Genomic DNA, 16,143 nt, shown 5'->3' with positions numbered 1-16,143 from the left:
TCATTGTCACTCAAATTGGGCTTAAATTCACCAGCCCAGGGAGGATTATCCCAGGTTTCCTGCAGGTCCAGGGGGAGCCCAACTAACAGGCCTAAGAAATTAGAGGTGATGGACCTGGCTGGATGGGGTTTGGAGCACCCTGGGGTAGGGGAACGTGTCCCTGCCCATGGCAGGGGTGGAATGGGATGGGCTTTAAGGTCCCTTCCACTCCAAACCATCCTGGCATCCTCTGATTCTGTTTTGGGGGTTTCTGGTCTCTGATTCTATTCCAGGGTCTCTGAAATCCAAGCAGGGCCATGCTGGTGTCAGCTGCTTGTTGTCTGGACAGAATTCTTTAAGGTTACCAGCGGGTTTTATGGTTTTGTGCTCCTGAAATGTGTTCTGACAAGGAGAGGGAAGCAGCTTCCTGCAAGTGAGTGAAACTCCCACGCAGAGGGCAATTCAGGCCCTTCTGTACTGCTTAAATTCTACTAAAATCCCATATTAAGGGCTTAGTTTTACATCTGGAGTGAATTTAGTTGTGTGAAGGGCTGAGTCAGAGCTCCTGATAGTGCCTGGATCATAAAAATGATGATTAATGGTGGGATTAGAATAGTGGCAGTGTGGCCATCCCATCCTGCACTGGAAGAGCTTTTGTCTGATGTAGTGGAGTTACAAAGATTTCATAAAACCAGCAGAACTTGGAAGATAAAGAAATTGGCAGCTGTTTTATTTGGCAATTCTGTTCCTTTTCTGCTTTTCTTTCCCATACACACAGAGGTGCTGTTGCCAAGTATTCCCTGGCTGCCAGCTCTGGGATGTGTCACTACAAGACATTTGGGCACATTTGGGTGCTTTTGTCACTTTTTTTCTTTGGCCATCACAGAGGAACATCTGCCTCACATTTAATCCTTGAGTGTGTTGCAGACAGGGCAAAACAATTTTTGCTATTTTATGTTAAAGGCAGAAGCAGCTCCTGAAAATCCTGTGTTTTCTCTGGAATCTGTATGGAGTACAGCTCAGTTCAGAGGGCTGTATATATTTACATAAATAAATATTTGTGATCCCAATTGCAGGGATTTGATGCAAAAATAATTCTATTTTTAGGAAGAGGGGAGAATTTTAAGAAATAGGATGGAAGAGTTCTAGCGTCACGTTTAATAATTTCTAATAATATTATTTTCTACAATATTTTAATAAGACTATTCAGCTGGATTGTGTAATTTTGTTTTGATCCAAATAGTTAAAAGATTATAATGACATTTATTTGATTTCCAGTTAATTGTCAGTCAACCCTGAAGCTCATTTATATCAGCATGCAGATAAGGAAAATCTTTTAAGCGCAGTTTATTAAATGGCAACACTATTAGCATACAAATTATGCTCAGAATAGAATAAACAGGTACAAAGATCATTAACATATGATACAGACAGTCAGATCTCAGATGGGATTCAGTGGGACCTTTTCAAAAATACCAGGGCTGTCAGCAGCAGGGACAAGTCATTCACTCAGCCAAACTTTGCTCACATTTCCATCTGCATAAATCACTGCTAATTCCGAGTCGTTGGGGAGTTGTGCTCATCTTTCTGCCCCTCACTCACTTCCCTTTGTAGTTTTTTAATGCAGCCTCTCCTGCTCCTCAATCTTGGTAAAATTAGAGGAGTCAGATATTGTCTCAGTGTCTGGCAGCATGTCTGGAGAAATTTATAAACAATATATCTTTGCACAGCCTGGAAATAAAGAGGGGGTTTGCTCCTGAGCAGCAAAGGGAGGCTGAGCAGACATGGCTTCAAATAGGATTTCTCAGATAATAAAAATTACTTTGCCTCTGATTTCATCAGATCCAGATTCCTCTCTTTTTATCAGCACAGTGCCGTGATGAGGCTTCAATAATGCTGGGAGGTGTCAGATGTGAGAGCAGACAGGAGACAAGGAGAGGGAATCTGTACAAAGTATCAGGGTTACTTTATTTGGAAAAGAATTACATCCTTGAAGGGAGAGCTGCCCTTCTGGCAGTGCTGAGAGCTGCAGAATCCACCCAGTTTTACACGGATCCAGCTCAAGATTTTGATGGGGATTTCAAAGCCCTTTGCTGTTTGAATCCATGCATTTCATATCCATGAATTAACATCCCCCTCTCCCAAAAACAGATTGGCTGAACAATGCAGCACTGCACAAAGCTACCCCTGCTGCACTTTTAAATCTAATGACTTGACACCTCTTTCTTTTCTCAGATTTTATTTCTTCCTTCAGCCTTGTTAAATACATATTATTCTTTCATGCTCTTAAGATCAAAGCAAATAGCCATCAACAACCTTTTGTTCACATAAGACAACACGCTCGGAGATGGTTTGTTTGGCCTGGTTAATTAAAAGCTGTACCTATCATCCCTGCTTGATTTCTCAAGTTCTTTACTTAAAAAGTATGTGTGACAATTTTAATGAGCTCTCACCTCTTCCCCACAGCCTCTGGCTTCTGCACAAACTTTGCAAACTCTTCTTTTTGAACATCACACGGAGCTCTGGCTGCAGCAGATCCTGGGGAAGCTGTTTGTTTTCCCTGCCTGCACATGGTGCTCATCTCCTGATGGAATCACTCAGAGGGGAATTTCAATATTTATATCTGATGGGTTTAAAGTAAAAGAGGGTCAGGTTAGATTAGGAATGAGGAAGAAATACTTTACATTGCTGGTGACAAAATGCTGGCACAGGTGCCCAGAGCAGCTGGGGCTGCCCCTGGTTCCCTGGCACTGCCCAAGGCCAGGCTGGACGGGGCTGGGACAGTGGGAGGTGTCCCTGCCCATGAGCTGGATGATCTTTAAGGTCCCTTGCAACCCAAACCATTTCACAATTCTATATGGAATAATATTTCTTTGCATTCCCAACTCACCCTGTGTGCAGGAACTTTGCACAAATAGTCAGAACTGGATTTCCATCTCTTCTTTTGCTTGGTTTAATTAAGCTGCTCACCCAGAGGTAGCACCAGGCAGGAGCACAGGAGAAAGCAGGACTGATCAGGATTCAAGGATTTTGTAATCAGCAATGCCAGCTCAGAGTTAGGCTGGGCTTAAGCAATCCCTTGGTGCCTCAGAGATTTATGAACTCAGCTGGGCCCTGAGTTCTTCCTTCTCCTCCTTCTTTCACAGCTCTGCATTTATCAGATCTTCTTCACATCTTGTGTTTTTGGGCCTTTGACAGGCACTTATTTACTTATTGAGAGAAGTCCAGTTTTCCTGGCAGACAAAATATTGTCCTTGCATTGTGTTGGACAAGTTAAACTTTTCTGTCTCGTCACAGCACTTGGAATTACCTTGTCTTGTGATGCAGCTGCTAAGAATTATTATCTATAGCCTTCACACAGCCTCAAATGTTGTGAAAAGGAATGGTTTCCAGCAGGTGAGACGTGCCTTTCACAGCTTCTTTTTAAACCATTTGTCAGAGCTTGATCCAAAGCCCATTAAAGACAATATTCCCACAGCCTTGTGCATCACAGCTCCCTGATTTGGGGGAGAAATGGGAGAGGGCAAAGTGCAGCCCCTCTGAACCCACCCAGGGCACTCAGTCGTGGCTCTGAGGGAGTTTAGGGCAACTTTGCTGTTCTTGGCACCCGGGGCAGCGTTTCAGAGGCTGCTGTTGTTTTTCTTCCATTTGAAATGCAGCATCTTGATTTTCTGCTGTGTTCTGTCTTCCCACCCCTCTCCTGACACAGACCTCAGGACAGCTGGAAATTTCTCACTTTTTAAAACATTTTTTTGTCATTCCTTTCCCCACTAAACTAATTACTCTGGAGTTCTTTGTGCTGTTACACAAATTCTGCCTGAGTGTTTTATTTACTCCTCGCTCTAATTGTTGTTAGGTAGCGTGACCTGTTTCAAACAACTCAGGAGCTTTTATTTTGCAGATTTTCTCTCTGCTAAGCTCCTTTTTGATCCATTAAAAGAGCCATTCCATCCTCAGCCTGCCCAGCCATTGAAATATTGTTTCAGAGCAGCATTTCTTCAGATCAAACGTGACACTGTCAGCTCCTGAGTGGGTACAAACCCCTCTTAGTGGCTAAATGAGAGAGATGGGAATTATCGAGGTCTCAATTCATCATGAAGAATACAGGGATGAAAAATCTGAGGCATGACCAAACTTCAGTGGAAAAGCTGTAACCAGAATCCACAGGGGCTAAGATGGAGCTTTCAAAGCTTCTCCCCTTTGCTATTCTGTATTTTACTGTCTGTTTTTTCCTGTGTATTTACCTACATTGGAGCTTTTGGGCTTGGAGATTGTCTTTTTAAATTTTTTTTGCTTTATGCCACTTCTGGATTTTAATTTGCACCTAAGAGCTTTTAGGTACAACTGCAGTAAAAGTAACAGGTCATCAATATTTGATGGAGAGAAAGACACTGAGGTGGCTTGTTATGAATTATTATTCAGGTGCCCAATTTCTGAGCATTTGCTGATTCACACTGGAATCTCTTTGGATGCTGTTTGATGAACACCATATGTTACCCAGCCACTCCATTGCATCCCCTATTTTATCACCAGCAGTTTTTCTGGGGGCTGGTGCAAGCTGATGGGAAGAAAAGCATCATTAATGCAAAAAAATATTGCAGAGGCAGAAGGGAAATACTTGGAAATGTTTCTTCATGTTCAAAGCTGCCTTTGGAACAGTCACAGTGTGTGAGGGAGAGGACCCAGGGCTGCTGTGTTGGTGCACAGCTGTGACACCAGCCCAGCTCCTGGGATCACAGGATTGTGGAATATCCTGAGAAGGAAGGAACCCACAAGGACCAGAAACTGCCCCAGGTGCCAAGATCCAGCTCCTGGCCCTGCCCAGACACCCCAAATCCACCTGGGCATCCCTGGGAGGGTTTCCCAACTCCCCCAGAGCTCTGGCAGCCTCAGGGCTGTGCCCATTCCCTGGGCAGCCTGGGCAGTGCCAGCAGCCTCTGGGGGAAGAACCTTTCCCAAAAATCCAACCTAACCCTCCCCTGGCACAGCTTCACTCCCCCTTCCTTATCCAAACAATACCCTTCAGCTGACACATCCCTGTATGAGGAGGGGACTTTGCCTCCTCCTCTTTTGCTCTGTTCCTGGTCAAAATGATGGATTATTAAACCTGAACTTATTCCCTCACTGTACCACAAGGGGCAAACCCAGAGCTGCTGCAGCACCTGGTGATTATTGCCAAGGAAACAAAGATTTTTCACTCGAGCCCAAATCCCTTCCCCTCCCAGCTGCACAGGGACATCTCTGCTTGTCCTGGTCCCAGATCCACCCTGCCCTGCTCAGGAGCAGATCTTTGTTAAGATCTGCTTCATTTTCATTTTCATTTTCCCTCTAATTTTATGAATTCCCACAGGGAAAGGTCAGATGAGGGTGGGACACGTGAAATTAGGGGGATATAATCCAGAAGATCGCCAGAAATCCAAGCTTAGTGCTTTTCCTTCCCAGCTGAGCTGTTGGGAGGTGTAACAGGAGCAGGACAAGGTCTGATGTGTGTTCCACTTGCAGTTACAGATGTAAAAATGCCAGAATGGGAAACAGAAACACACTGTGATGGGTTTTTTGTGTGTTTAATGGTTCTGATGCTGCTGCCAGCTCCAACTTCTGCTCTTGTGATTGTTCATTTCCTTTAATAATTCAGTACATCACCCAATCTTATGTTGTTAGTAATAAATATTAAATACCCAAGCTGTGATGCATGAATTAGATATTTTCTATTTTATGAAAGGAGCCTTGTATTAGAGTTAAATGTCAATTAAATGAGGGATATAAAAAATGATGCAGTGCTGCTGTGAGTGAATGGAGCCTGGTTTCCTGTGGAGTTGTGGCTTACACTGAATTTATTTGTGTAAGGAAATGTGGCATTTGGTTGCAGATTCTCTGATGCCTGTTGAGGACTGAGCTTAGTGGCAAGAGGAGGTGCACAGAGGGAGCCTCACCCCCTTTTTATGAAACTTCCAGGACCTTCATGTCTTAAATTTCTTCTAAACTCAGAAAAAACATTTGTTTGAGTTCCACATTCACCAGATGGATGTTGAAGAACTGGGGGGAAAAGCCCCAAAATATGACAGAAAAATATTTTCTGTGCTGAAGTTCGTTGCTAATTCAGCTGTGATTTGAAAATCCTCTACTTTTGGGTGTGTGTTCTGTGTGATTCTGTAGAAAATCCCCCAAATCCTGAAGTCCTGCCCTTGTATGTGACAGCAGAAGGGTGCCAGGCACAGTGACAGCTTATCCCAGGAAATCACATCCAGTCCTTGTCCTGACTTACATCCCAAAGCATCTCAATAACATGAAAAAATAAAATATGAACAAGCTCAAAAATTAATTTTGTCCATAAAACTCAGGAGTGGTCCTGAAATTACCATTAAATGCAATTTCCCCAATTCTCTGCACACTGATATGAACAACTCAGTGACTCCAGGGTGGTTTGGAGGCCCCATGAGACAGTGATGGATTTGATTTGGCTCCTTGGCTTGTGAGGTGGCATTAGAGCATCTCAGCCAGTCTGATAATATCTTTTAATAATCCTGACAGAACTCCACGGGCAGCTGGGCTCACACACAACTTTAGCTTGGCTTAGGAGCACTGGGATCTGTAAAATAAAATAAAAAAAAACCAACAAAACCACGGTAAAATAGAACACAAGTAAGTAGCAAGTTGAGTCTTTTGACTTTTTCTTGAGATTCCAGATTTTGCTGGAAGAAAGCCACCTGGAAAAGTGAATGATCAACCCCAGTTTGCCAATAAAGCATTTCCAATCTAGAAATTAAAAAGCAGAAGAGGTGAAAATTGGTTAACACAGATTCAGCTTACTGTAGAAAAGAAAAACCATGATGGAAACGTTTAGATATTAAAAGGAGCACTGCATTTCTGTTACTATTCCTCTGCCAGGAGTCTCTTTTATTTCCATTTTCCTATTGTTGCCCAGGAAAGTTGTGGATTCCCCATCCCTGGAAGTGGCCAAGGCCAGGTGGGACAGGGCTTGGGGCCACCTGGAATGGTGAAAGGTGTCCCTGTCCCTGTCCATGGCAGGGGGTGGGATGAGCTTGAAGATCCCACCCAACCCAAGCCATCCTGGGATTCTGTGGCTCCATTTTGTTTGTTTTTCCCCAGGGTGGTGCTCCTGGAGGATGGCAGCCTCAGGATCTCCAACATCTCCAAGGTGGATGCTGGGGTTTACACTTGTGTCGCCACAAACCAGTTTGGAACTGCCAGAAACTCAGGGAACCTGATTGTGAAAGGTATTTCAGAATTTCCTTCTTTTGTGGACTGAGATGAGCTTCAGAAACCCTTCCAACCCAAGGTTCTCTGATTTTGTAACTATTTTATTTTAATATCCTTCTTTTCAGCAGAATCAGAATGGTCCTGCAGTGTGAGCTCCTCCTTAACTTTGCATCTGGCAAAAATATTTTCAATGTTCACTTTCTGACAGAGCAATTAGCACTGATACAGCTCAGAGTGTGACCTGAGATGGGGCTGCAGCACAGCCAGCAATGAAAACACCAAGAACTTCAGGGTTTCTGCAGCTCTGACCTCATTGAGGTTCTCCCCCTTTCACATGTCCCATACATTGTGGCAATATGGGAAAATCCCATTAAAACATGAAAAAAAAACCCTATTTTGTTTGGCATTTATGAAGTTTATTAAAACACCAAGTAACAACATGGTATAAAAATGATCTTGTTTGCAGGGAACATTTGTTTTTGTTTCCCCTCTGGAGAAGTTTGGGCTGTTCAATTATAGGCCTCATTGCTTCAGCATTATTTTCAACTGAAATGTCAGAACTTGGGAAAGCATAGCTAATGTGCAAATTAAGTTTATTGCTGCTCATTGAGTTGTTTATTCTTTGTGGGAGAAGTCTTTATTACACCTCCAGCACTCACATCTCCCCTCTTTTCTCCTCTGGAATGGGATTTGCCATATAATGCATGTTTGCTGTTGCTAAGCAAGATAGATGGATAAGACAGAACCAAGAGCTTTTAAGAAGCTTTTAAAAGTATTTGAGATAAAAGTTTTGAAGACAAGCCCATAAAAGAAGTAAAAAATATCACCCAAGTGAACATTCTGAATTAGTGGGGATGAGGAGGATACAACAAGAGGTGCAAGAGGATGGAATACCATAATAAATTCATTTATTTTTTGTTATCACGACTCAAAAACACACCTCATGCCCAAAGCCAGTGTAATTCCCAAAAGGACAGTTTTCAAGATCTATTTGGTGGAGGTAAACAGTTTCAGGCCAATAATAAAGGAGATTTCTTATGATAGCAGCAGTGCCCAAGGCCAGGCTGGATGGGGCTCGGAGCACCCTGGGGCAGTGGAAGGTGTCCCTGCCATGGCAGGGGTGGCACTGGGTGGGATTTAAGGTCCTTTCCAACCCAAATCCTTTCCAGAATTCTGCGATTTAAGATTCACCTAAATTCTGGATTAAGCTGTGACAAGCATTGAACTAACCCAGCTCGTGCAAATTCCCTTCTCCTCCTCTCACATTATTTTCAGATCATATTAATATTGTTGAAGTGATTCTGCTCTCATTTTCTACGTGTGTCTAAATTCTCACCACTTTATAACACTTGCATGCACAAAAGCTTTATTCAAAGGAATTGCTTACAACAAAGTGGTTGTTATCTCTAATCTGTCTGCCAGTCATATCAACAAAAGTGCAGCCATATAAACCCATTTCTTTCCCCTTCAGTGAGCTGATACTTCCCTTCATAAGAGCTGCGAGTTTGGGTCTCCATGTAATGGGTTAAAAATGATCAAATTAATAATTTTCCTGCCTGGGAACGTCTTTGAAGCTGTAACTTAAGCAGTGTTGTGGAGGAAAGTGCCACTGACATTAACAAAGATTAAGGATGTCAATGTCTAAAGTAAGTGGAGATGAGCAGCAATTTTGCTTTTGCTGCAGTTTTTGGCCAGGAGAATTCTTCAAGTTTGGAGAACCATGGGCATGTTTTTAAGAGAATTCTGTAGTTTTTGACTGAAATCATAACTATTGATTATGGGCTTTATGAACTAGTATAATTTAGAGTGTTCCTAATATAAATATAAACTAATTTAGAGTGTTCCTCTCCCATCTGCTCACTCTCAGGCACACAATGTGGCCATGGTACTGCCACAGGAGTGGTCTAAAATCATCTCTATATTAGAGAGAATTCCCTTTATTACAGAACATTTGGGCCAGTTTGAAATCATTTCCCGAATGGCACAAACCTCCTTCCATAACTGCTATTTTTATAAGCACTTTAATTAAAAACATGTAATTTTTTTTGTCTCCTCAGAAAGGACTGTGATCACTGTTCCCCCCTCTGACACAGATGCAACAGTTGGAGAGAGCATTGTCCTGCCATGCCAGGTGTCCCACGACCCCTCCCTGCACGTGGGCTTCTCGTGGTCGTTCAATGGCCAGAGGATTGATTTGAGCAGAGGAATCCATCACTTTGAAAGGATTGGAAGGGTGAGTTTCCCAAACTCCTTCATGAAACTCTTTGCCACAGTCTTTACACGACACGAATGTTTATCATAATTCCTCCCTCGCTCTTTATGTGCCTGGCAAATCACTGTTTCTTTACAAGGGCTGCAAACATTTATTTTTCTTCCCTAAATTTCATAAAGGCGCTTGAGTTATTTGTGAAGCCATAATAAAAATGTCCCCATGAAAGAAACTGATGATAGCTATGAATATTTTAATTTAAAAGCTGAATTTTGTATTAATATTGAGCAATTTATAAAAATGCCCAGTATGGAAAGCATGTTGTGAGTGATTAGTTTACTTTTTTTTTTTTTTTTTTTAATCTCTCCAGGAATCTGCTGGGGATTTGATGATAAGAAATATTCAGCTGCATCATTCTGGGAAATATGTATGCATGGTGCAAACTTCTTTAGACACTCAATCTGCAACGGCAGATATAATTGTGAGAGGTATGTCTGTAAGGGAGACACACTTATTTTCTAGAGGAATTAGGAATTCTTAACATCAGCTATTGTTTAAATAGCTCCTAGGATGTCAATTCCACATCTCAATAGTGAAATGTTCCCTTTCTTTTACTCTTGGCCCCAAAATTGTGGCCAGCATGATCCTGGAGTTCAGCCAACCTCAGGAGAACCTCTGGAGTTCTGCCCTGGCGTCTTTGGCAAAAATTTTGGGCCACACAGATGGGAGGGAAGTCCTCTAACTTCAGCAGTGTTGTTATTTCCTTCAGGCATCTCTGGGTCACTGTGCAAGCTGGGAAAATCAAAATACCTCATTCCTTTCCCCTATTTGGAGATAATATGAAATAATATTTTCTAACTCAGCTTTTTACTTCCAAGCAGTGAGGAAATGCTGTCATGGGAGCAGGTTTGTAAACCCTAGGAGAAATCAGAAATCTGTGTAGTGCACTATCCTGCATTCCTTCTGAACCTCAGTTTTGATTGAATTCAGTAGGAATTCTCAGGCTGTTCAATGGTTCAACAAAAGACAACACTGGGTGCCTTTCTTTGTCAGACACAAAGAAGAAATCATTCCTTTGTTTGTAGTTTTCATGTTAGCGACATCAAGACATTAATTTTCCTGACTCATAAAAATGAAATCCAGGCATGGAGCCATCATTTAGGGATTGTGCAGCTTTTATGACACTGCAGCTTCATGAATAATTCCTCTGACTTGAGAAAGTAAGAATTGCCCAACCCATTCCAGCGGTGAATCTTCTCTTCCCAATACTTTCCTCTTAAAATGCTGATCGTGTCAGGCCCTCCAGGTCCACCAGAAGATGTTAAAGTTGAACATGTTTCTAGCACAACTGCTGGGTTATCCTGGAAGCCTGGAGCAGATAACAACAGCCCAGTGCAGATCTACAGTGTCCAGACCAGGACTCCCTTCTCGGTGGGATGGCAGGCAGTCGCCACAGGTGAGCAATTTGGGACTTGCCTTGGATTTTTTATTTAGTGTGTAACATTAATTACCTCAAAAACCCATTGTTGGTGTCATGTTTGCCTTCAGCTCCTGAGGTCATTAATGGCAAGACTCACAAGGCCACCGTGGTGGATTTAAGCCCCTGGGTTGAGTACGAGTTCCGTGTGGTCGCCAGCAACAGCGTTGGGATCGGGGAGCCCAGCAGGCCCTCAGCTCTCCTGAAAACCAAAGCAGCAGGTGAGGCCCTGCTTCCTGCCAGGCTTTGCTCTCCTGAAAACCAAAGCAGCAGGTGAGGCCCTGCTTCCTGCCAGGCTTTGCTCTCCTGAAAACCAAAGCAGGTGAGGCCCTGCTTCCTGCCAGGCTTTTCCGGCTCTCAGCTGTGGGAATTTCATTTACCCAATTCCACTGGCGGGGATCCAACGTGTTCCACAAGAATGCGTTACTGGATGGGACTTGGAGCAACCTGGGATTGATGCCTCAGGTTTGAGCTTTTCTATTTTTCACATTCTGTGCTGCTTTAGTGTGCAGTTCTGAGCTTCACATCAGGCCATGGTGAGCTCTGTGCGCAGAGCAGGGACACAAAACAATTCCTGCTCCAGCTGGGCACCAAGGACAAATGATCCAAATCTCAGCCCAAGAGCACAAACACCGTGGGCTGGAGAGAGAAAAACAAGCAGGGTGGGACTGCAGGGGCTAAAGCTGGAATGGGACAATGAACTGCAAGATGCAAATGGAGCAGAACTGATCCCAGGGACAGAGCCCGTGCCCGGCCGTGCATTTTGGGGCCATTTTGGATTCATCTTGGGTGCAGCCCTGGCTGGGCTCTTGTGCTGCCCAAGGTGGGTCCATGGAGGAGATGCTTTGAATCAATCCCTGCTTTATTCTGTAACTCCATCCAGCCTCTGCTCTAGGGCAGCCTGCACAAGGCATCAGGATAGTGGACGGTGTCCCTGCCCATGGCAGGAGTGGGACTCCATGGTCTTTAAGGTCGCTTCCAATCCAAACCCCTCTGGCATTCCACGATAAAAGCTGGAGTTATCCTATCTTCCTCCCTTTAATGTGTCCCAATCAACCTTTCACTCAAGCAATTGGGCAGAACAATTTTTGTTCTCCCAATTAAATCCAAGTTTTTATCCTGCTCAGGGACTTGCACATGAAATGACAACTTCACTCTCTGCATGTCCCTTGGCTGCAGAGGTTTGATACCTGAGCATCAAGAGGAGCAGGATAATTTTAACTCTGGATATTGGATGAAAAAAATGACAGCATCAAAGCCCAGTGAAACCAGCAGCTTCTACTGACTCCTGAGTGGATCCTTTCTGTCTGTCTGTCTGACCTTTCCTCATTTATCTTCTGGGACTTGGCACCTCAGGGGAAGCTGCCTCATTCTTGGGTGACCAACACTGTCAGTCCTTTGACCTGCTCAGTTTGGTACAATTTATTTGCAGCCCAAACCTTTGGTTTGTTTTATGTTCCTCCCAGCTCCCTGCTTATCAACTGTCTCCCACCTATAAAATCAGTGTTTATGGGATGGAAAGCAGTAAAATGGAAGCAGCTTTTACAACCCACTTTCTCTTCTCTGTTTATCTCATTTGCCAAGCTTTGAAGTTTGGCAAGCTGCATTTCAGGACAGAACTCAAAATACAGTATTGTACATTGTACAGAAGAAAATCCATTTCTTTTAGAATGTGGAATCCATTTGTTTCTGGGAATAGAATCCCAGAATGGTTTGGATTGGTAGGGACCTTAAAGACCATCTAGATCCAACCCCAGCACCTTCCAGAGGTGGTCAAATTTTTTAAATTTCCCAGCAGAGTATCTCAAATGAATATTCTATATTACATGATTGATCACAAAGACCAAATTAATCTTGAGAAGGTTTTTGTGGCTGTTACCACCGTAGGGCTTTGTGAAGTGGGATATTCAAAACTAGGCAGGCATTGAAAGCTTTCATCTTTTAAAGCTTTTATTTATTTGTTTCTTAGAGGGATTCACAAGACTGGGGCAATGAGGAGAAAGAAACAATAAAATTATTGTTATTTATCATGGCAATGACACAAGGAAGATTATTTCTGTGCAGTGTAGCTCTGTCTGAAGTTTAACAAAAGAGACAGAAAGACTCACTTCAGGTTTTTAGCTGCTTAACCCCTTCACTGCTCTAAACCCCTGTCTCAAAATGTTGCAGTGCAGTGGGACAATATCAGCTTCTTTAATTTTTTAGTCAGAATAGGAACCTGAAATCAGCAGGGCAGTGTGGACAGCAAATACCTGACCAGGACAGGGTGAATTTGAGCTGTTGTAATAACTATTTTGCCAGCTAAAATCTGAGCATTACTAGATTTGTGAATGCAAATGAGCCACTGTTCATTTCATTAAAATGGAGCTGAGAATTAATTGAGCCTCTGTTGGTGCACTCAGCTGTAAATTTTCATCTGTTTCTCAACTCTGACCCAGTTGAGGCTCTGCTGAGCCGCAGCACAAAATCCTCCCCTTGCAAATGTGGCAAGTACCAAACACATTTAACACATGAGCTAATTGAGCATCACTTGGTTCATGAAACAGTGAAACACCAGGCTTGGAAGTTTGTTTTGCTGTTTCCATGCAGTTCTTGTCAGTCTGAGATCGTTTGCCTCTGATGTGCCCAAAGACATTGATTGTGAGTGACAAAAATGAACAGCCCTGTGAAACCCTCCAGGAGAGCCCAGCCTGTTTGCTCTCTTCTACTCACTCTTATGGCTGCACAGCAAAATTATTCTGAAATTCCTCCCATTTCTAGAGGATAAAATCAGATATTTATTTATACATGGACTAAAATCTGGAAATTATATATAATTCATATATTTAATTATATATAATTCAAATTATATTATGGGCTGACATCAGTTTCTGTGAACGTTAAGCACTGTTGCTTTTATTGGCACCTCTGAAGCTGGGTTAATGCATTTGTCAATGGGAAGGACAAGCAGATTTGGCAAAACTTGCCCAAAATCTCTGAAAAAAGGGCTTTTGAGATGTAAACATCCCTCCTATTTCTCACCCTACACATCAGCTTTTCAGACAGTGAGAGATGAATGAAGACAATGAGACAACAATCTTGACATTTCTGAAGATAGGACTTGGAGATGGTACTACCAAATGTCCTGTAGAGACTTCCTGTCTCTGTCCATTGCAGGGATGTTCTCTTCTCTTACACATCGCCAGCAGCTGAAAAAGAACATAACATGGAACCATAGAATGGGCTGGGTTGGAAGGGACCTTAAAGAAGAAATATAAAGCAAGAGGCAGGAAATGCTGATATTTTCTTTGGCTCTCCACCATGGGCCCCTTCAACCTCAACAAAGTTCCCTGATCTCAGTCCTCCACCTCTGGTGCCACGCACCTGTGGAATGCTGGAGAAATCCAACTCTCATCAACCAACTTTTGGATACTTACAGTCTTGGGAGAAGGAGAAAAGCAATTTGTGAGTTTTGAATTCACTAAGATAAGCATACAACCAATTAAAAAAATTAATATATTGCTCCAACAACATGTTTACTGAACAAATGCATAATTAGTAAATCAGTAGTGTTGCAGCTACAGTCTGAATGGAACATCATTTTGCCAATTAATTGATGAGGCATAATAATGTCAGATACTTGATGCTTCCAGTTCTTTAATTAATTTTTTGAACCAGGGTACTCATGTATCAAATTCATCTATGGCTTCAGCCTTAGAAAACGTGTAAACATAATTTCACTTCATTTCAAATGGGCTGCTGTGCAATGTGATCCTTGTTCCGCTGTTGGGAGGCTGCAGGTGAGGTAGGAAATGCTTGGATCACCCCCTTGGAAAGGCCTCCAGGATCACTGAGTCCAACATTTGGCTGACCACTGCCTTGTCCAGAGCTGGACACAGCACTGGAGGTGTGGCCTGAGCAGAGGGACAATCCCTGCCCTGCTCCTGTGGCCACACCATTGCTGATCCAGGCCAGGTGACCTTGGCCTTCCTCCCCACCTGGGCACACCTGGCCTCATCTTCAGCACCCCCAGGTCCTTTTTTGCTGGGCCACTTTCCAGCCACTCTTCCCCCATCTTGGAGTGCACCATGGGGCCGTTGTCAATGGTTTATGTGGTTTATGGTTTATGACCCAAGAGCAGGACCCTGCACTTCGCCTTGTTGAGCTTCACACCACTGGATCCAGCCTGCCCAGATCCACACTCCCACCCAAATTAGTGCCAGCTGTGAACTTCTGAGCTCCAGATTAGCCATAAAGACACTAAAGAGGGCTGGCCCCAGGGCTGAGCCTTGGGGAAGCTGCACACTCCAACCTCTTTTCTTCTCCAGTTCCCGTGGTGGCACCCACGAACATCGGCGGAGGAGGAGGGAGCCGCTCCGAGCTGGTCATCACATGGGAGGTAATTCTGAGCTCAGGGAACCTCACATGTCCTACAGGGATAAATCTGTGGGTGAAACCACAGCCCTGCTGAAATCCAAAGGCTTTTGGTCACCAGCTTTGGTCGAGCCTGGATTTCACCCTGGATGTGGAGAGCAAACAGCCTGTAAGATATACAGCAAGTTTTCTGTGTTATAGGGAACAATTTGTGAAAATAAACAGTTTAAGAGGCATGTTGTAAAGATGTTTAGAAGTCTGCATAACCCTCTTATCTCCATTGTACAGGAGGTGCTTAACACACTAATCTGCTTGGCCATTTTCTGCATTTACATTTTTCCTACTTTTGTTTACATGTTTTCCATTCTGGAACACTGTGCTGACAAGACATATCCTATTATGCGTTAAAGGAGATGAGCCCTTTAATTCTGCAGCACTCCAGCGAGAGCAGAGAATACACATTTCCAGAGCAGTTAATGCCAGACAAGTTGCAAAGGGTGAGTGCAGGTCATTTCAGAGAGTAGAAAGTGAGTGCTGTGGGAAGGAGCCTCCATTTCCAGCCTCCCAGCAGCTTCCCACAGGCCCTGGGATGAAGGCAGGCAAAGCCTGGGAAGTGATGGGGTAGCTGCTTGGTCAAAAAGTGAAAAATCAGATCAAAAGAAATTTTAAAAAATTCCCACTAGATAAATAACATTGCAGATGTTTTCCCCTCCCTGTGCTGCAAACAGAGTGAAATTCCACTTTCCCTGAACTAAGTTTTCCTCCATCTGCAACCTTTCACTCTTTTGTTTAATTTTCTTCTCTTTGGGAGCAGAAGAACATGAAAATAGGAAACAACCTGAGATATCTCAGTCAAATTATCCTGTTGGACTCTGTAGTGTGTCCTGAAAAACAATCAGAAGAA

The 16,143-nt window shown here is 43.4% G+C and overlaps 1 protein-coding gene across 4 annotated transcripts in view; it reads left to right on the top strand.

Moving 5' to 3' along the window:
• LOC139595745 (contactin-6-like) overlaps nt 1–16,143 on the top strand; it is a 131,987-nt gene that overhangs the window by 105,638 nt on the left and 10,206 nt on the right. For all 4 annotated transcript variants that reach the window (XM_071439318.1, XM_071439316.1, XM_071439317.1 and 1 more), the window contains 6 exons: nt 7,090–7,217; nt 9,258–9,433; nt 9,780–9,897; nt 10,707–10,865; nt 10,958–11,107; nt 15,194–15,264. In XM_071439318.1, the coding sequence (XP_071295419.1) occupies nt 7,090–7,217; nt 9,258–9,433; nt 9,780–9,897; nt 10,707–10,865; nt 10,958–11,107; nt 15,194–15,264 (802 nt within the window). The remainder of the gene's footprint in view (nt 1–7,089; nt 7,218–9,257; nt 9,434–9,779; nt 9,898–10,706; nt 10,866–10,957; nt 11,108–15,193; nt 15,265–16,143) is intronic.

This window comes from Agelaius tricolor, unplaced genomic scaffold (genome assembly GCF_023055355.1).
Source record: "Agelaius tricolor isolate 1412-34295 unplaced genomic scaffold, bAgeTri1.0.p SCAF_14, whole genome shotgun sequence".
NCBI classification, from domain to species: domain Eukaryota; kingdom Metazoa; phylum Chordata; class Aves; order Passeriformes; family Icteridae; genus Agelaius; species Agelaius tricolor.
The sequence above is the reverse complement of the archived record's forward strand: the minus strand, read 5'-3'. Positions and strand labels throughout refer to the sequence as shown.